The sequence below is a fragment of the Octodon degus genome, unplaced genomic scaffold (genome assembly GCF_000260255.1).
Source record: "Octodon degus isolate 3935 unplaced genomic scaffold, OctDeg1.0 scaffold00051, whole genome shotgun sequence".
In the NCBI taxonomy this organism is placed as follows: domain Eukaryota; kingdom Metazoa; phylum Chordata; class Mammalia; order Rodentia; family Octodontidae; genus Octodon; species Octodon degus.
This window is the reverse complement of record NW_004524627.1, coordinates 11,395,961-11,417,885: the sequence shown is the minus strand read 5'-3', so window position 1 is coordinate 11,417,885 and position 21,925 is coordinate 11,395,961. Positions and strand designations below refer to the sequence as shown.

The 21,925-nt window shown below is 39.1% G+C and overlaps 1 protein-coding gene across 1 annotated transcript in view; it reads right to left on the bottom strand.

Annotated features, from left to right (window-relative positions):
• LOC101564452 (histone-lysine N-methyltransferase SETDB2) overlaps positions 1-21,925 on the bottom strand; it is a 92,342-nt gene that overhangs the window by 14,840 nt on the left and 55,577 nt on the right. Inside the window, exons 6-13 of the mRNA XM_023717251.1 lie at positions 21,521-21,620; positions 19,692-19,767; positions 17,104-17,429; positions 14,866-14,954; positions 13,755-13,870; positions 10,961-11,224; positions 6,331-6,452; positions 190-297 (exon numbers count right to left, since the gene is read on the bottom strand). Coding sequence (XP_023573019.1) covers positions 190-297; positions 6,331-6,452; positions 10,961-11,224; positions 13,755-13,870; positions 14,866-14,954; positions 17,104-17,429; positions 19,692-19,767; positions 21,521-21,620 — 1,201 coding nt within the window. The remainder of the gene's footprint in view (positions 1-189; positions 298-6,330; positions 6,453-10,960; positions 11,225-13,754; positions 13,871-14,865; positions 14,955-17,103; positions 17,430-19,691; positions 19,768-21,520; positions 21,621-21,925) is intronic.

Genomic DNA, 21,925 nt, shown 5'->3' with positions numbered 1-21,925 from the left:
TTTACATTTATTTAGTGTGTGTGTGTGTGTGTGTGGCCAGCTCAGCCCACCAGGGGGCGGGGCTGGCTGGCATGTGGTGCTGGAGGATTGAACCATGGTCCTTGTGCTTTGCTAAGCTTGTTCTAAGTAGGTGCTTTAGACCACTGAGTATGGGCATCCTTTAAAAGAAATAAAATCATTTCTACTTACCAACTTTCTTCCTCTTTGGATTTCTTTTTTTACTGATTCCACATCAAAATTTCTATCATTATTAAGTGGATCTTGGTCCTCACATTCCACGAGTGCTGAAGAATATAGCTGCAGATTGGAGGAAAAAATTCAGAGAATTTACAAAATAATATATAAAAAATACAAGCCAGACAATGGTATCAAAAAGTACACCACGAGTAGATGGCTGGAGGGTAGAACAGTGACCTCTTTGGGGGATATATAAACCGACCACAAAGCCACCTCACTCCTTTAGCATGACCCTGATCCCCAGGCGTATCGTATACTTTGTAACTGACCCCCACTGGCTAATTGGACCTGTGTGGACCTTAATACTCAGGTTGGGCCATTCTGATTTCCTATCTTAGGAAGGTGTACTAGGCTCTGAACAATAACTGAAGTTACGCAGACTACAAAGAAAAAATAGCAAAAACAAAGACTAGAGAAAGCACTTTCTCTCTCTCTCTCTCTCTCTCTCTCTCTCTCTCTCTCTCTCTCTCTCTCTCTGTGTGTGTTTGAAACAGGGTTTTACTATGCATTTCACTTGAACTCACTCTGTAACTCAGGCTGGCCTAGAGCCTGCAGTGATCCTCCTGCAGACTGCTGGGATTGTAGGCACACACCACCATATCCAATGGGAAAGGACTTTCTTTCTAGCTTTCCTACCTCTCTTTCTTAGACCTGCCTCTATTTTTACCTTTATGAGCCATAAAATGTCCCTGCAACCTTATTAAAATCCTGCTTTAGGCTGGCTCACGTTTCTGCATGTCACATGAAACCAAAACTACCTTCTCAATCTAGGGTCCATAACACATACACACAAATAACAAAAAACATCAAAAATATGAGGTTTTTTTTTTTTATGGCACTAGAATAGGCAATATATAGTTAAAGAAAAAAGTGAACTCTAATATAAAGTTAGTATTTTTTTCTTTTGGAAAGGCACTGCAAGAAAACCAAAGAAAGTAAGCCAGAGACTAAGAGAAAATATTTAAAACACCTATATTTGACAAAAGGCTTGTATCAAGAAAATAGTAACAATCTTAATTCAATTAAAGGTAGGCAAAAGTTGGATGTGCTGTGCATGCCTGCAGTTCCAGCACTGTGTAAGGCTGGGGCAACTTAGGAACCTCAAGAGACTTTGTGTCAAAATGAAAAATAAAAAAGGACTGAGAATGTAGCTTAGTGGAAAGGTCCTGGATTCAACACCCAATATTGCCAAAACAAAACAGAACACAAGCAATCCTATCTCTAAAAGTTTATCAAAGAGAAATAAAAGCATATACCTATACAAAGACTCATATACAGATGTTCACAACAGATCTATCAGTATACCCTCAAACTAGAAGTAACACATGTCCATCAACAGGTGAATGATAAGCAAGTTGCGACATATCCATATAGTGAAATATAATGGAGAAGGAAAAAGGATGTAAATGCAGTCATAGCCACTCCTCGATATTCTTGGGGAAATGGTTCCAGGCCCTCCTTTGGATACCAAAGTTCTCCAATACTGAAGTCCCTTATTTAACATACAGTATTTGCTTAAAACCTACAAATATGATTCTATTGTAAATCATTTCTAGATTACTTACAATACCTAATGCAGTGTGAATGCTATATAGATAGTAGCTACACTGTATTAAGGAATAATGACAAGAAAAGTCTGGACAAGTAAAAAGGCTTTTTGGAATATTTTCAGTCTGCAGTTGGTTGGATCCATGGATATCAAAACTAAGATACTAAGGTCCACAAGCACACATAATGTGGGTGAGTTAATCTCCACAACACTCCTGAGTAAAGGATTCCACATACAAGACTCCATGCTCTAGAATTCCTTCTGTATGAAATCTGAGGAAAGACCAACTTATGGAGACCCAGGACTGGGAGGAGTTGACCGCAAGGAGACATGAAAAAACTTTCTAGAGCATGGGGGTGCTCTGTATCTCAGTCATGGTAGTTACATGGCATATATGTCTTAAAACTCTCCAGACCATACACTTAAAAAGATACACTTTGTTTTATGAAAATCATACCAATAATGTGAACTAAAAATAGTAATCCATCAACATTAACAGTGTATCAGTATGTTAGAATTATACATCACGGTAATGTCAGAATGGCATAAGAGCAGGAAAAAATCTAAGTACATAATCCATTACAAACAGATGAAAAGAAAAATGCTTGAGACAGGAAAACTAACTGTAACCCATGACCTGAAATTCTTTGTTAGGAATGTTAGGACACTATGTGAAACCTCAGTGGTTTGAGGATTGATGGTAGTAATGCAACACAAATTAACAGGCAGTTAATTTTCTAATTCTGATAGTTGAATTATGATTATGTAAGATAATGCCCTTGTCTTGAGAAAATACTCTTGAGGGTTCAGGACACAAAGGGTGAGCAAAATATTTAGTGAATGCTTTAATTCATTACAGTAAATGATATATTGCTATTAATCCCCCTCACTTTTTTTTTTTTTTTTTTAATGTATTTAGTACAGGGTCTACAGGGTCTCACTACATAGATTGGACTGGTAGTGATCCACCTGTTTTCAGCCTCCCAAGCACTGGGATTACAGGCATATGCTACCTCACCCAGTCTCAGTCCCCATCTCAGTGCGCCCTGGGGGTGGAGCCAGCATGGCATGCTGGGGATCAAACCTGGTCCCTGTGTCTGCCTAAGCAATTCCCCTCACTCTGAACACACTTATCCCATCATTCTTGCCACATTCTGAGGCAGCTCTCAAAGTTTTGTTTTTTTTTTTCAGGAGGGTGTTTACTATGTGTGATCAAAAATAAAGTGAATGCTGCTGCTGACTGCCAGCTAACAGTAAAGCAGGCCCTTAAAAAGAGTAAGGTATAGCCTCATCGATCTTAACCACTGGATCTAGTGCCACTGGACTTCTGGCTCTTTCCCAAAGTCAAAATGACCATGATGGCTGGGGATGTAGCTTAGTGGCACAGTGCCTGCTTGGCAAGTACAAGGTCCTGAGTTCAATTCCTAGTTCAAAACAAAACAAAAACAAAAAACCCCATGATAGTCATATAGCTGTGAGACCTTGGGAAAATGGCTTAATGTTTTGGTGCCTCAGCTACTGCATCTTTAGTATCCAGATAGCAACAACAACTATCTCTCAGAATTAAAAACTTAATGTAGATGAAGTTCAAAGAACATTGCTTTATGCACAGTATACACAAAAATATTGTTATCATTGCTACAAATTGGTGAGAAAAACAGACTTGTCAAGAAATCACAGTCGGGCCAGGGAGATGGCTCAGTGGAATAAGTGCTTGCCTGGCAAGGGCCTGAGTTCAATCCCTGGTTCCGCTAAAAAAAAAAAAGAAAAGAAAAGAAACTACAGTGAAGGTTTCTCTTATATTAGAAACCCACAATATCAATAAAGAACAAACTAAAAGAAAACAGGATATAGATCCTTCTTTCTCAAGAGGGGATTAAGGATGTAGGTAGGGGAGAGAATGGCTGAAAATAGGAACTGAGAGGTATTACGTATGTGTACCAACTCCACACAAAGAATGTACTGCAAACATAAATGTGCACACAGGCACACACACACACACACAAAGGTTGGCTTCAGGAGACGTAGGGAGAAGGAAAGAAAAGGGGATTAAAAAAAAAGCCAAAAGGATGTGTTATATGCATGTACCAACTCTCCACAAGGAATATAAATATACTGTAAGCAAACTAATAAAAAAATGCAAAAACAAAACCATGGTAGAAAAAGTTAATTGTATGTAAAAATACAAAATACAATAAAGTCAGATTTTAGGGCTGGCCAAATAACTCAGTGGATGAAAGTGCGCAAGCAGGCGCAGGGGCAGGGGTTCCGGGCCTGCCGTGCTGGCCTCATCCCCAGGGTGTGCTGAGAGGGCAATTGAGACTGGGCATGGTATCACACGCCTGTAATCTCAGCTCTTGGGAGGCTGTGAACAGGTGGATCACTAGGAGTCCAATCTAGTAGTGAGACCCTGAACACCCTTTAGACCCTTCCCTAAAACAAAAAAATAAAGTCAGATTTTTACTTTATACAGTAGTAAAACTCCAGTAGAAATTGAGAAAAGCAAAATTTTGAAATTTATGGAAAATATATAAGACTCTTATTATTGAAAAAACTTGCTTTTTGGAGATATACTTGCTATGTAGCCCAGATACCTTGATTTTTAATTGTCCTGCTATAGTCTCTCCTGAGTTCTGGGATTACAGGTAGATGTCACCATACCTAGCCAGAAAAGAACTTGTTTCTTTTTTTTTTTTTTCTGGCTGATTCAGCCCACCCTGAGGGCAGGGCTGTCACGGCATGTGGTACTGGGAATCGAACTACAGTCCCCTGTGCATGCCTAAGCTTGCCTAAGCAGGCACTTTAGACTGCTGAGCTATCTCACTGGCCCTACAAAAGAACTTCTTAGTGGAAAAAGAACACAAATATTAAAAGGAAAATAATGATGAATTTAATTATATTATGAGCTTCGTATAGAAAATACCAGAAAGAGCATGAGTTTCTATTTTTACACAAATACTTATATGTGTTTTAAAAGAAAAAGACAAAGATGAAGCACAGACTATAAACACACATTCACAGAAGCAGGAGCTAGAATAGTGCACAAGCACAGGCATCCATCTACAATACAACTCCTAGTAATCAGAGAAGCACAAATAAAAATGAAATACTACTTTATATAAAATGGACAGGAAAAAATTAAAATTTCTGAACATTAAGTATTGGCAACGATGAAGAGAAAAATACAGTAAAACTTTGGATTTTTAGTAACTTCTCTTGTGAGTGTTCTACAAGATGAGCAAATACCACTCATTAATTTTAACTTGATAAACGAGCAGTGTCTTGCAGTATGAGTAGTATATGATGCCAAATATCACACTGAGCCGACGGTTCTTGTCTTTCTCCCTCCACATTCTCCCTTTCTCCAGGATTGTGGGTGATCACCTCCCAACAGCAAGAGGTTATGGAGAAGCTCTTGTATGCACAGGAAAAAAAGGTGGTGGAATCCCTCACTTCAAATGCAATTAGGAATATGTGTAAAATGTGGGAAACTGCAGAATTTTGTAGGAAAGTATCAGTCGAATAAGGCTGCAGCGGTGTGGGTGATGCATCTGCTTAACAATGCAATGTTATATTTCCATGAAATCTTCAAAAGTAGGCAAAAACAAACATCACTGGATAGGTTCCTTCTTAAAGTTGCATGGAAAGAAACAGATTCCAGTGAGACAACAGGAATGCTTCCATCAGTAATAGCGAAAGTTGTCTTCCTCTCTCATCTCCCTTACACAAGGCACAACGGTTTGCAAAGTAGGTGCAGGTTCATTATTTTCTTTATTGTTTTGCATTATACTACAGTACTGTAATCATTTTTATATGAATATTTTTGGGCTGTAAAGTGCATCATGTGAGTTTCCATTATCTCTTGTAGGGAAATCCATTTTCACATAGGAATGCTCTGGATTGACAAGCATGTTTTCAGAACAAATTATGCTTGTGAACGGAAGGTTTTTCTATACTCTGAAACAGAGTATAAGCCAAACTTAGTACAAATTGGAGAACAATCTGAAGAACTTAGTGAAGTACAAACTGCCCTGTCTCTGTCTCAGATACTTTATACCAAATTTTTGCATGTATAAGGAGACTCAGACAGTGTTTTGGTAACTCGCTAGTCTTAGACGGGTGAAACTTAAATGCCTATTCACAGGAGACAGCTGAATAGTGTTGCAGTCATGAAACTGGACACTATATTTAATATGAAAGCTGTAGAACAATGTTTATCCACATGGATACATTTAAAGAATCTGTAAAGTGTGACAGACTATCTGGGTATAAGGTAGGTAGGTTTCTATTATATCAGAAATAATCAAAATATCTTTAAAGAAGTTTCTTCACCATAATTTATGTTATTGTGTTTGATCAGTTATAAATAAAAGTAATCACAGTAGTAATATTTGAGACAATGTGAAGTAGAAAACTATCCCTCTCCACTTAAAAGCCTAAACCACAGCCAACTCCTTGCTCCCTGCATCCAGAGTGCCATTCATCTCTTCTGGGATGCCTGACCCTCAAAACACTTATGTAGTTTCACATGCTCATGTACTTACCAAACAGTTTTCATGAGCAGCTATGTTCTCTGACCGTGCAAAGTATAGCACACTGTAGTCAGTACCTTTGCGGCACAGAGCACATATCCTTTTTTCCAGCCTTTCTGCAACCTGAAAGACACCTAAGAGTGTGACAAATGGTGAGAAATGGCAAAAAGAGAATTTATGGTCTTGATACTCCTCTAATCTCTCTCTCTTTTTGGTACACAGCTCAGGCTGGCCTCAAACTCTAGTGCTGGGACACAGGCATGTGCCACCACACCTGGCTACTCCTCTGATCTTAAAGTAGAAGACAGGGCACTTTTCCTTATGAGAGTCAAAACACCTAGAAACACACACACACACACACACACACACACACACACACGGAGATCCATGTTGCAAACTAACATTTTATTATTATTATTATTTTTTAAACAGGGTCTTGCTATAATAGTTCCAACTGGCCTTGAACTCACCATGGAGCTGAGGCTGGCCTCAAACTCATTGAAATCTTCCTGCCTCAGCCTCCCAAGTGCTGAGATTACATGTGTCACCATGCCTGGCTCTAACTTACTTATTTTAAAATGGGTTTATTAATAAAAGAAGAAACAATTCATTTAAAAATGAGGAAAATCTTGGAAAACTAATGGGGGAAGGATAAAAATAACCAGGAATATAGATACAAGTAAGGCTCTCAAAAAAGATTACCTTGCTCAATGCAGGCTCTTTGTCATTATACATCAGTAAGAAAACAATGAGGTATTCAGGAAATACTTCATTATGTGCATCAGGGAAGGAGGATGGGGGAAGGGACAGGATGAAAAAAGGAATTGGAATGTACATGTACGAACTCCACACCAGCAGTGTAAACATTCTGTACTATAAACATGTCAAAAACAGTAACAGGCCGGGGAGATGACTCAGTAGAATAAGCACTTCCCTGGCAAGTGCAAGGGCCTGAGTTCAATCCCCAGTTCTGCAAACAAAAGAAAACAAAAAAAAACAAGAAAAGAAAAAAACAATAATAACCACCCCCACCCCTGGCGAACAGATCAAGAGACAGACAGACCCAAGGAGGGAAAGGAAGGAAAGAATATTAAAAAGGAATTGAGACGTATGATGTACACATACCAACTCTCCACAAGGAATGTAAACATATACTGTCCACATGAACTAAAAACATGATTTTTTTTTTTTAAGTGCATTATAGCTGGGCATGGTGGCACATGCCTGTAAATCCTAACTACTTGGGAGGCTGAAAATGTCCAGTCGTCAGACAGTAAGTCTTAGGAGACTAAGGTAGCAGGACTGCAAATGCAGGGTCAATTTAGTAAGACCCTGCCTCAAAAATAAGATGTCTTCTCAACTGGACCAAGAGCCACATTTTAAGTGCTCAAAACCTCTATAGGGTTACTGGCTACTGCACTGCACAGCACAGAAGCTACTATTAAATGTGAAACAGAGAAGTCTGTAAGAAACTTACAAAACAAACAAGCAGACAAAGTAGCAAGTAAGGAAATAAAATAATAAAAAAAAATCCTATGAAGTAATACAATTGCAAAGTGAGTGGGAAATGCTATAGAGACTATGGAGGCGGAGGAGGGAGCACTCTCTATAGGCAGTGGAGCTGTCAGGGTGTGGACTTTGAGCTGCCACAATTTGGAGGGGACAGAAGGAGGGATGCAGCAGGCAGAAGCAACCCTGTGGGAAAAGGGCAGGAATCCGAACAGGAGAGAGGAAGCCACTAAGGACTTTCTGGAGCAGGGAAGAACAGGATGACAAAGATAACTGAAGATTCTCAATTTTGCATGGTTTTTAATTTAATTTTTTTTTTTTTTTAGGATGTTCCTTTTTGACTGATGGAGAGACATTTTATAATCCTGAAAATGAAAAGTTGGGTATTGCAGTAATGTCAATTCTCCTCTCATCCACCCAATAAGTTTTAGGCTTAATGTGATTTTAATCAAAATTCCAGGAAGAGTATTTTAAAGAATTTGAGGAAAATGATTATTTGGAAGAATAATAGTCATAGGCAGTGAAGAAAACAAGAAGCAGAAGAAGACATGATAGGATATCTCCTGCCTCACTTAAAAACATAAAGGCATAGCTAAGAATCAAAAGGAAAGAAAACAAACCAAAGTGGATCAAAGCTGCCCTTCTGAATTTAATGCATGAAGAGGTAGCATTTCTTTTCTGGCATCCATGTCCTTACCTAATTTTTAAATTGAATTTCTACTTGTCATATGTTTAGGACATTAATATCTTGTTAGTCAAATATATGGTCTTCTAACTTTGTTTATAACATCCTTTGGTATAAAAATGTTTCAATGATTTATTTGATGAAATTATTACAGTTGTTATCATTCCTACTATTGGGTAAGAGGATGTCCTTAGAAACATTTAACTGTTTTCTTCTCCTCTCCAATTTTTATTTTTTACAATGAAATATTAACATGTAATTATATAAAATCTTTTGTTCCTGTACTACTTCTTCTTCTTTTTTTTTTTTTTTTGGCAGAACCAGGGAATGAACTCAGGACTTTGCACTTGCCAGGCAAGCACTTATTCTACTGAGCCATCTCCCTGGCCCCTGTTCCTGTACTTCTTCCATTAATCTTCCTCTATCAATATCACACATAAAAATTTTTTGACAGCTGGGTACAAGGGCACACACCTATAATCCCAGCTTTCAGAAGCTTGAGAGGCAGGAGGATCACCAAGAGTTCAAGGCCAGCCTGGAATACATAGCAAGACTGTGTCTTAAAACAAAAACTAAAAAAAAAATTTATTGCTTAATAATATATTTTAGTATTTAATAACATAAAGTCCTAGGATAAAATTGAGGGGAGGGGAAATCCCAGTATTCTAATCACCTCATCAGATGTAAAATTTACATCTTGAGTTCAATTCCCAGCACTAAAATTCCCCCAAAATGTCCTCCCTCAAAACCTACCAAAACCTTCAGAGGCTTAAAAAAAAAAAATCAGGCAGTTAATTTACTAGTGCCAGCTCTTGTCTTCTTCGATCATGCAATCTGAAATTCAGTTATACTTACTGTCCTAACAACTGGACATTTTCAGTCTGCGCTCCCAAGTACTTGGACTACTAGGATCGCAGTATCTGGGAATCCAGAAGTGGTGATCACACTAATGTGACCTATGTGTAGAAACTGGACATAGGACAAAAAGGTGCTCCCTAATTGTTTTGGTTTTTTTTTTTTTTTTTAACTAAAGTACCATGCACTGCAGTATCTTAAAAGATCCTGCTCTTGCTGGGCATGGTGGTGCATGACTATAATCCCAGCACTCACAGGGCCAGCACTCAGGAGGCTGAGGCAAGAGGGTCACTGCTAGTTCAAGGCGAGCCTGGGCTACATAGTGAGACCCTGTCTCAATAAAACAAAAAAGATCCTGGCTCTCTTAACTCATTCTTCTTGACTGGAAAAGCAAGTAACTCTGTAGATGGATGAGTCACAGTAGGAACTAGCAAATAGTTTCTGAGGAGGTTTAGTTGCTGAGGACTCAAAAACAGCAGGAGGTGGCAAAGTCATCCAGATAGGCAGTCAAATCAGGTAAGGACATGAGTGAACATTAGCCAGGCTGTGTATTCTGAGGTTAATGGAAAGCAGCTATGCTCACCACTAACATACACTCTGAGGGAAATGGGAGAGAACTGGGGAGGTCAGAGAGTAATCCCGTTTGCCTTTCACGTCCTAAAGGCCCATCTGGCTGCCTCTATGAAAAGCTATAGTAGAGGCCAGGAGAAAAATGATCCAGGACTGGATGATAGTAATGGAGGGGGTGAGCGCAACACACTAAAGCCAAACTGGCAGCTTAAATGATGTGCTACGTGGAGCGCTGAGAGGAAAGTGCTCAGGGCACTGCTAAGGCTTTTTGGCCTGATAACTGGATGAATGGAAGGGGAGAGGTAGTGGCTGAGCAGGTTTGCAGAACCGGGGCGGAGCGGGGAAAACGAGAGTTCTTTGGAATAGACTCAGTTTGGGATCATTTCAGACATGGCAGAAGTTGGTTATACCTGCCTGGATTTGAGTGAAGAGGACCTCATCTCCACCCCGCGCTTTTTCAGCTACTAAACGTGTCACTTGGTTGGTCTGTGGTCCCCACGTTTGTGTTGTGGGCGGTTGCCCATAATTATTTGTATCACCGTCTGTAAGGAACAGCCTTTCCACCTATAGCTGGCTGACTCTTGCCCATTAAAATGAAGCTGAAGAGCCCTCTCCTCCGACAAGCGTTCCCAGTACAGCAGGCAGCACGCTAGAGCTCTGACCACTTTCCACAAATGCTGCTACTGGATTCGCCAGGGTAGGGGCTCGCTCGCCTTTGTACCCCCAGAGCTAGGGCGGAGCCTGGGACACAGTAGGACGCGCAGACGCAGTGATGAAGCGGGTCGGAAGGCTCGCAGGGCCTACAGGGTGTCGAACCTTTGGCACGTGTGCCGCCGCTGGCGATTTGTTCCACTGAACGCCCTACAAGTTCGCCAGCACGCACAGACTGGCCCTCGAAAGCCGGCGTCTGGGCCGCAGCCCCACCCGGTGGGCGGGCGGAGCGGCGTGGGCTGTTCTGCATCCGGCGCGGCGGCTCAGCCCAGAAACCGCGGCTCCTCCAGGCAGGGGCGGCTGCGTACTCACCCGTGGGGAGGGGGAGCGGCGCCCGCACGGGGTGGGCCGCGGGGTCGCCGGGGTCTTGCGCTGGCTCGGGTGGCACCGGCGACGAGGACGGGGACGGCTGGGCCATGGCTACCAGCGGCGGAGGCCGGGCGGTGCAGAGTGGCGCTCCCGGAAATGCCGGCGCCGCCGTTTCGCTTTCCTTCCTCAAATCCCCGCCCTCCGTCCTCCCCCGCAGGTCCGGGTCGGTGGGCTCGCGGCGCCCCCGCCACCCGCACGCCCCCTGCGCTGAGGAGGCCACGGCTCCCGCGGTTTATTCCTAGTTAACACACGGAGTTTAGGCCATATGCTAACGTTTGGCTCCCAAACGGACGTAGAGTAATCGACTCCAAATCCAGTTACAGTCGCAAGGGTTTATTTAGCACCCATGAAGTACAGAGCACCATACAAGACGAGGTACTTGGTGCATGCAACAAATGAACGTTTGGACAATATAAATACAATCACTGAATTGTATCGGGGGGAACGCTGTAATTCCAGTATTTAGAGAGTGAGGCAGGAGAATCCTAAATCTGAGTTTTGCCTGGGCATTTGGTAAAACTGTCTTAGGAAAAGAACAGAAAGAAAAAAGGAAGCAAGGAAGGAAAGGAGGGGAAAAGGGTGAAGGGAAAAGTTCTGTAAAAGCAGTACATAATAGTTGATTTGTTGAGGAACTAATCTAATACTTCGAGGTGAGTTTAAAGGGCAGAAAAGCAAATTAGGTACCAGAAAACAGGAACTATACTAAAATGGACATAGTTTTCACCAGTTTTAAAATGGATTAGACTTGAGGTTACAAGAATAGAAATAAGCAGACCCTAGTATTCCTCCAAGTCACAGGAGGGGAGAGTATCCTTTTCCATGTCAAAAATAAAGTCCAGAACACACTAACACCAGGGAATTTCTCAACAAAACAGTGCAGGTAGGTCATGGTAGAGCAGCCCAGGGGCCCTTGGTCCCGCTCTGAAATATAAATGACAAGCAAGTAATTTTGAGGAAAATCTGTAACATGAAAAATAAAGACCCCCCAAAAAATAATAAAAAAGACCAAAGCAAACACACAAGTAAAATAAAACTAGAACAGTGAATATAGAAGGAGAGATATAACTGTGAATGCAGGTAAGACAGTGCTATCTTGGTTTACAAACTTGATTTATTCTACAATTTGGGGAAGATGACCATGGCTGTTTGTCACCAGAGGCAGAATGGAAGCAAAATTCTGTAACACACTTTTGTTTCAGAACTGAAAGGTTTACCAATATTTTTTTTTTCTTCTGTATTTAGTGTAGGGTCTCACTACACGGATCAGACTCATGTGATCCTCCCGTTTTCAGCCTCCCAAGTGCCAATATTACAGGCATGCGCCACCACGCCCAGGCTCAAAAAGCTTTCTTGATCCAAGCTATTACTAATTTATATACACACACAAATACTATCTTCAGAGATAAAATACTATAACCATGGGCCCCAAATAGAATGCTATTAAAGAAAATATTCAAAGAAAAGCACTTCATATCAAAATAAGACCAGGAAAATAAAATGCAATAGATGAATTTAAAGGTTAAGTGGAAGAAACTTTCCAGAAAGAAGAGGAAGACATCTGGAAATTAAAAAGAAGTGAGAAGACAGTCCTGCAGGAATAACATTTAGGTAACAAGAATTCCAGAATCTTTATTAATCTTTGGTACAGGGTCTTGCTACGCAGCTCAGACTCATAGTGATCCTCCAGTCTCAGCCTCCTCAGCCCAGGGATTATAGCTGTGCACAGCATGCGGTACTGGGGATCAAACCTGAGCGCTTACACTTGCCAGGAAGGTGCTTAGACTGCCGAGCTATTTCTCCAGCCCAAGTCTTCTCTTGATGAGAAATCCTTATAGAAATAATTCAAGAAAATTTTCCTATATTGAAGGACATTGAAAGCTCTTACCAGACACTCAGTAAAAGGGATAAAATAGAACACTGTAACAGAAATAATCCTACAAAGTAATTTTCTTTGTGCATAACTCTCAAAGTTGGTTGTGTGTGTGTGTGTGTGTGTGGTGCTGGGGATCAAAACCAAGGCTTCATGTGTGCTAAGCAAACAATCTCCCCAATCTTTTTTTTTTTTTTTTTTTTTTTCCTGAAACAGTCTCGCTATGTAGCACAGGCTTATGTAGCCCTGGCTGGCCTCAAACTCGCTGTAATCCTTCTGCCTCAGCCTCCCAAGTGCTGGGGATTGTAGTGTAGGCATACGACACCATATTTGGCTATCTCCTAAGTATTTTAACATTTGTTGGAGAAGTTATATCTTCATGAAACAATGTCCCATCAACTATTTGAGTGGGGCAAAGAAGTCCTGGAGCAAATTTCTATCTCACTTTTTGAGATGAATTTTCTTTTGCAGTTTCTTCAATACAAAATGCAACATATAGCTGAAGGAACATTAAAAACAGCTGAATAATTGTAACCTTCAGTTTTCTAAATACATAATTTACAAATAAGTTATTAATTGTATAGTGAAATACAGTATTTCACATAAAATGTACACATATTCTCCTTATATAAAGTAGAACAGCAGTAAAAACAAGATACCTGATGTGTTGGAAAACATTCATATACTTTTCTTGGCATTTCTATACCACAGAAAAAAATTGCAAAATATGAAACCCTTGAACAGGGTGAACAGAGGAATTACCTTGGTGGACACCAACCTAAATTCACCTCATGACTGAGGGTCCTTTGTACAGCTCTGATATTAGCCTAAAATGCTAACTTCAACACAGGCATTAGGAGCACTGTTATAATATTTTTTTTCTACACTTATTAGCCCCACATTGGCAGAGGATTTCCTTGTTAGGCACAGTCCCAACTTTATAATCATAATCCCACGTTAGTTCTGTTCTTGCTTTCACATACCTAGAAAACAGAAATGAAAAAGAATCATACATTAAATAGCTACATGTGAATCAAACTTGAATATGCTAATTTCATGTCACCATCTTTTCTTTTTTTAATATATGTGGTACAGGGTCTCATTATGCAGCTCTGACTCATACTGATCCTCCTGTCTCAGGCTCCCCAGTGCTGGGATTACAGGCATTCACTACCATGCCCCAACTCAGTGGCTAGTCCAGTGCACCTGGGGATGGGGTCAGTGTGGCATGTGGTGCTGGGGATAGAACCCCAGTCCCTGTGCTTGCCTAAGCAAGTGCTCGGTCCACTGAGTTATCTTGCCGGCCCTTCATGTCACCATCTTTAACCATCCTAAAAATATGATTTGTTCTCTCTCCATGACATATACCAGTTAGGATTAAGAATAATCATTTGAGTTTTATTCCAAATCTACCTAAGTCCTAAGCAGGAAAGATTCTGTTACTATCAAAAGGACATGTGTTGTGCAAATGTGAATCTTGTATGTGGAAGCAGATGGGGGATGGTCCTGACTGGAAAATACAATATTCTTTTGTGATTTCCTGAACTGAACTGGGTAAGGTTTGGTATCTTCAGCTCTTTTAGAAAATAAATTCTAAATAAGAGTAAGAATGAACTGAGTTCAAAATTTTATTTACTCATTTTACTTTTGTCTTTTTGAGACAGGGTTTCACTATGCAGTTCAGGCTATACCTGAACTCACTTTGTAGCCCAGTCTGGCCCCAAACTCACAGCAAACTTTCTGCCTTTGCTTCCTGAGAGCTGGGATTACAGGAGGGCTAGGAACAGTTTATACTAACTGAATACTGTATTCTATCAAGGATATCAGATATTTGGAACTATACTACACACCCTCTCCTCCTGTATTTTCATTTTTCCCAGTACCAGGGTTCGAACACAGGACTTTCATAATGAGCTATATAACCCCAATCATTATTATTTTTAAAGTCATCAACCCACATAAGCAAAATTATTCAAACCTGTTGGTAAAGAATGCCACCAATGGGAAGTTCCTGTCATGTGTTTCTATAAAAACATTCTGTACAAGGAGATTTGGACAACAACTATGCTGCAAAAAAAAAAAAAAATTAAACACAGAGGTTAGCAAAATTTGATACCACTTTAAGCATTAGAGTATCATTCTGTTGTGCACACATCTCACTGCTTGTTTTCTTTTTGTGCTAAAAACAGTTCTGTTAATATAGCAGGAACCTATTCAGAAAAGCTTTGTTCTAGTTTTATTTATTTGCTTTTTGTTTTTGATATGACAGGGTCTTGCTATGTAATTCAGGCTGGCCTTGAGCTTACTTTGTAGTCCAGGCTGACTTTAAACTCTTAGCTGTCCTCTTGCCTCAGCCTCCCAAATGTTGGGATTATGGGCATTCACCAATACCCCCAACTCAGAAAAGCTGTTCTGATAATTTGATATATTGCTGCAGAATTACAAAATGGCACCAAATACTGGAGATAATTTGTTAATATTTATCATTAACATAGATGCATTTATTTTTTTAAATTTATTTTTTATGTATTTTTTATGTTCAGGGTCTACAATTTCTCACTACACAGATCAGACTCGTAGTGATCCTCCAGTTTTCAGCCTCCCAAGCACTGGGATTACAGGTTTATTCCACCATGTCCAGTCTTGCATTTATTTTTTGATTCACCAACCCTACACTTAGGAATGCATTCTATAGCTTCACCTGTGTATATATATCTATAATTTATTCATGAAGCATTGGTTTTAACAGGAAAAGTAGTTTGTTTTTTTTTTTTTTTTTTTTTTTGGTTGAACTGGGGATTGAACTCAGGCCCTTGCACTTGCCAGGGAAGCACTTATTCCACTGAGCCATCTCCCCAGCCCCATGAAAAGATTTTATATAACCCAATTTATGCCTGCAGAGGATTGCTTAAATAACCAGTATATTTACATAGTGGAATTCTGCAAAATTATAAAATAAAATACACAAACAATGATATGTTGTTAATTTAGAACATAAATTATGACAGTGAGTGTAATATGCTATTTTTATGTAAAAAGGGATAAACACACATATAAACTTACTTTGCCGAAATACTACAAGAATACACAAGAAAAGTTGTATAAATAGAGTGGGGACAGGATGGATGTGGGCATAGTACTTCTCAGGGTAGGGCTTTTAAATTAACTTTTTTAAAAAAAGCTTTCAAGAAGATGTCTATTTACTGTTTTGGTTTTTTTGGGGGACAAGGTCCCTCTATGTAGTTTAAGCTGGTTTTGCATTCACTATGTAGCCCAAGCTGGCCTTGAACTCACAGTGATCCACCTGTCTCAGCCTCACAGGTGCTGGCACCAAACACATGTACTACCATTCCAGATACAAAAAAATATGAGCACATACCATATTGATGTGTGCCTATAATTCTAGCACTCTGGGAGACTGAGGCAGAAGGATCACAACTTTGAGCCCAGCCTGGAAAAATTGGTGAGATCCTGTCTCAAAAAGGGGCTATAGATACAGCTCAGTACGAAGGCTCTGGGTTCAATACCTAGTACTACAAAATAAAACACACACACACACACACACACACACACACACACACACTTGCACGCTTCAATTTTCACATCCTAGGATAAAACAGGACCTCTGGAGGGGAGGCATATAAACAACTGATTTTTTTGATAAATATAGCCATTATTTATTTATAGTGATGATACTCTTTCCTCATATTACCATCATTCCAACATTTCAGCACTCTTCAGTTCCCTACTAGCTGCCATTTCAAAATATTCCTGTCACAGACTCATCTTAATGAAGTCATTTTTTTTCTTTTTCTTTTTTTTTTATTATTACATGTATTTGGCACAGGGTCTCACTATGCAGCTTGTACTCATAATGATCCTCCTGTTTTCGGCCTCCCCAGCACTGGGATTATAGGTGTGTACTGCCAAGCTGAGACTCATCTTAGAAGTTTTTTTAAAGCAAATGTTTCCTAGTCAATTTTAAGCTCTTTATGTTAATTTGTTCCTTACAACATCCTAAACAGTTGTTATTCCTACATTATAGAGGCAGAAAATGAGGCATCAGCAGTTAAACATTTCAGAGACACAACTTGAAGACTGAAACCCTAACCTAGGTTCTGGCTTTTGCATCTATTAATCATATTTTCCTCATGACATTTTAAAAGCAGCATAGGAAAAGCTGTTGAGAAATACCAATCTCAGCACTGATACTCACATTAAGGAAGCGGCCCACGTTTCCTTCTTTTGTGGCATCCAACAAAAACATAATCTCGTTACTGGACTTTACTGGAGAAGTTGAGGAAGTATTCTTGGTTTCACTTAGCAACTTATCATCAAAGGCCTGCTGCTTTTGATGTGCTGGTGATTTTTCTTCTTGGGGCATTTTTATTTGAACCTCAATATTTTCACTGTCAAATGTGCTTGCTTGGTGACATCTGTCTCCTGGTGGAGTTTCTTCTCTACATTTAGTTATATCTATCACATCTGATTCATGCAGCTGATTGTCTTCAGAATCTCCAACTTGGTTTGAACTTGATTCCTCTGATAGACATTTTCAGGAAGGAATTGTCAGGAAATACATATGACTGAACAACAGTGCTGAGATTAATACTAATTAGATGCTGAGATTAATACTAAGTGCTTTAATTATCACTAATCTTTACAATTTGTTAAGGTTAGATTTACTTCTTTACTTTTACAAAGAAAAAAATTGAGTCTCTGAGAATTAAACAGGTTTGCCTTCTAATACAAGAACAGGGGAAATGAGGCCAAACTGGATATAACATACTCTCTCTCTATGTATAACACTATGTAGCAGTATTTTTTTTTTAAATGACTCTTCAGGCTTGTTCTCCAGTACTATATTTAATCTCTGATTTTAATAAGCTGACTTCCTTCAATTCTGAAATCTTCATCTAATTATATTCTAAACAGAGCAGGGATTTAGGTGGCAATTTAAGCATCTGTAATGCCCAAGAAAGGCCTGAGAAGACCATTTAGTCTACAAATCTCTCCACAGGTCTCTGTAACAACAGCTGTGCTGTGAGGGGCTTGTACGTATTTATGTTTAGTGTTTTTCTAGATAATCATTTAATAAATATACTTTAATAAATAATAATACTTCAAAAGTAGCTAAAATGCTTAAATTACTTTTCTTGACCATTGAATGTCAGATGGTCAAGAAAAGCATTATGATAAAAGTTACTTATGTCACCTAATACAGGGGCACAAATTGTATTTTAGCTAAAAAAGTAATCTCACAGCAGCTAGAACAGAATATGATTACAAGACAGTGAGTGGGAAGGGCATAGGGGAAAGCAGGTAGAAAGACGATATAGTTAACAAGTGCATGGGTGCAACTGGGCAGAAGGAATAACTTCTAATGTTCTATATACATTAGAGTGACTTCGAATGTCCTGATATTCTATGTTCTATATACAATACAGCTAGCAAAAATTAGTTGTAATATTTTTAAATAGCTAGCAGAGAGGATTTTAAGTGCTGTCAACATAAGGAAATGGTAAGTGTCTCAACTTAAATATACCAATTACCCTGATCTGACCATTACAAAATGTCATACTCTACCCCATAAATTTATTATGTGTCAACTAAACTATTAGGTGTCAACAGTTTAAAAACTAGGAAAAAAGAAATTCTTTACGTTCTTGATTTACTTGCACTGTTGTGGCTATTTCTACACTACTTGTATTTTAGTCAAGGGTTTCCTGTAAGCCATGCTAGTTATATAATAAGGATAATAAACTGTTTTATGCATTACAGCTGTCTATGAAAATGGCAAAAGAACCAAAAGTAACTTATTACATCCTACATGGATTAAATGGTAAAATGCAAAAGAACCAAAAGTAACTTATTACATCCTACATAGATTAAATGGTAAAATACAAAAGATATCTTTTCTTCATACAACTTGCTACCAACAAGCTGCCATGCCTCTCCCAGTCTCTATCACTTAATATGAGTTGTAGAGCTAGTGTTGCAAATTTAAGGAGGCTCAAAAGGAAAAGGAGCAGCACCAGTTAGGGCCTCAAAAAAGGGACAGCTCCGAGCAATGTCTGTGTGCTGAGGGAGCCGCTGAAGCATCACAAGCTAGGCTTTCCCCATTTGTACCATTCAGTATGGCAGGGCACTGCCAGCTGAAAGACACGTGTTCAGGCTACGAATACTTCAACTCTTCACTACTTACAAGTATCCTCTTAGTGGTGCTATCTGGACTACTGCAAAAGAGCGATCTGTCTTTATTTTTAAAAAGAGTTCAAAATAAGACAAAGCTGCTTTGGAAAGCACCTACAAAGCCATAAACAATATCTGTGGATCACATATAATCAGAGATGTGCACCATGTGTCAGGCCAAAAGGTCAGCCAACTTCTTCTATAAAGGGCCAGAGAGCAAACATTTCAGGCTATGCTACCACGTAGTCTTCTCTGTAAGTATTCTGCTCAGCTGATATAGTGTAAATGTAGAAACAATATGCAAATAAATTACTGGCTGTTTTTCAATAAAGCTTTATTTATAAACACTGAGATTGTTAATTTCATTTAATTTTCAAGTATCATGAAATATTATTCCCCTGATTTAAAAATCATTCATTCCTGGGTCATACTTAGCAGGCAGTAGTCCAGATTTGGCTCACAAATCATCATTTGCCTCTCTGATCTGAACAAATTTTAACTTTTGTGACAAATGAAGGTTTGTTATGAAATCTGAAAAGAGGTACAGCAGGAAGCAAGAGAGTGACAAGCAAGTAGAAGAGGTAGGCAATCACAAAGTGCAACAAAGCCTACTTTGTTTTCTCCTGGCTTTACAATTCAGAAATCCATTGTTTTCTCTTGAGGTGTCAGAATCCAAGGAAATAAGTTCCTTAAAAAGAAATAAAACAGATTTTTTTTTTTTACTTTCTAGATCAGGAAAAAATATGTAGCAGCTAGGTCTCTTTCATCAAGTGTCAATCTTCATAGTCTGTTACGACTGATTAATTTTGAAAAGCATCAAGGCTGTGGGCCTGGGAGATGGATCAGTAGAGTAAGCGCTTGCCTGGCAAGCGTAAGGGCCTGAGTTCAATCCCCGGTTCCGCCAAAAAAAAAAAAAAAAAAGAAAAAAAAAAAAGTATCAAAGCTTGGTTCATAAGGAATCTTTAGGCAAATGGAGCTAACATGTCTCACTTTTTGTCTGTGTGCTATTTCTAGGCACCTTTTTTTTTTTTTTTTAATGTATTTAGTACAGGGTCTCACTACCCAGATCAGACTCGTAGTGATTCTCCTGTTTTCAGCCTCCCAACCGCTGGGATTACAGGTGGCACCACTACACCTAGTCTCAAGTTGCCCAGCCTCAGTTGCCATCTCAGTGTGTCCCAGGGGCAGGGCTGGCACAGCATGCTGGGGATCGAACCCCAGTCCCAGTGCCTGCCTAAGCCGGTGCTTCAGTCTGCTGAGCTATCTGGCTGGCCCTCTAGGCACTTTCTTAAGCTATAGCTACAAGGATTGCGAAGACATTCTTCCAACATTAATATCCGTATGTCTGTATCTCAGATGCAATCATACTCAGTACGGAGAAAGTGTAGATACAAGATTATGAGCTTGGCTTCAACTGTAAATTGTACAAGATAAAAAAACACTGGCTAGTTTTTATTTCAAAGATTAAAGAATTTGCCTGGCTTTATGCATTGTGGATACTGCAATCATTTTCAAAGGTAATCTGTAAAAGTATATTGTACCTGTGGGATAAAGTTCAACACTCAACTAACTGTTGACTAAATGTTGATCATTGTTTTTAAATTCTTAGCATTTGAATTGTCAACATTTATTGAATACTCAGTTGAGTGCCAAGCATTGTGCTAAGCAAGGTTTCTGATATTTATCTAGTTTAATCCTAACCCTGAAATATTATTATCCTTTATAGATAAAAGAAATGTAGGGAGATGTAACCCAGCTAGTAAACTGCAAAGCTGGAGGTTAAACTCAGGTCTATCTGACCTCATGGCCCAATCTTCGTATAAACTGAATGATACTGACGACAAAAGTATTTACTATTACTAAGATAAGGGCAAATATTTTTACAACATGTAGAATCATTTTATTTTTCATCAATAAGGTCTGCTACCATTACATCTATCTCTTTTTTCCATACCATTCTCTGCTTCAAGTTTTAGTCTGTGGACTAGTCCTCCAAGCTCAGTCTGACAAATGTCTCTCTTACAGGCTGCCACATAAAATGTTTTCTTGAAGATTCCTTTATAAAGTTATACCTCTCTTCTTTGTCCTACCTCAAGACCTTCTTCTTAACCTAAATTACTCTTACCATTTTTATTATTACATATCTCTGTTCTTTTTGAACACTTTAGTGCTTCCCACAAATCCTCAAATTCAGACAGCTTTCAGTCACAGCAGAGACCACTGTCAGGATATGTCTAAAATTCTTCTCATATACCCAAGTCGGAAACATATCAACTGCCATGAGAAATACTAAGTAAATAAAATATGTCCTAGCAACTTCAACAGTCTAACTATTCCAAATCAATACAAAAACTCCTATACACTATTAAATAACATGAACATTTGAACTAAGGAAACAAAGGCTCTCAGAAGAGCCTCCATCTACATTTTATAATTTTTACCATCTTTTTTCCATTCTGCTGAAAAATGGCTGTCTTGAATTTAGAACTTCTAATGACTGAATGATTCTGTATTCTTGAAATATTTTCATAGTTCATTTCCCTGAAAACAACAATAACAAAAAGTTACTTGGTATAGCGTTGAAAATTTCCTTTACTGAACCATGAAATTATAGGCAACATTATTATTAAATATATATCATTAGAAATTAATTTATTTAAACAACTATGCCTTATTACTGAAAGAAATGTAATTATAGTTCAAGGCCAGTAATATTAGAGGTATATTTTAAAAAATAAAGAGAACCGGGCTGGTGAGATGGCTCAGTGGTCTAAAGCACCTACTTAGAACAAGCTCAGCAAAGCACAGGGAATGTGGTTCAATCCCCCAGCACCACATGCCAGCCA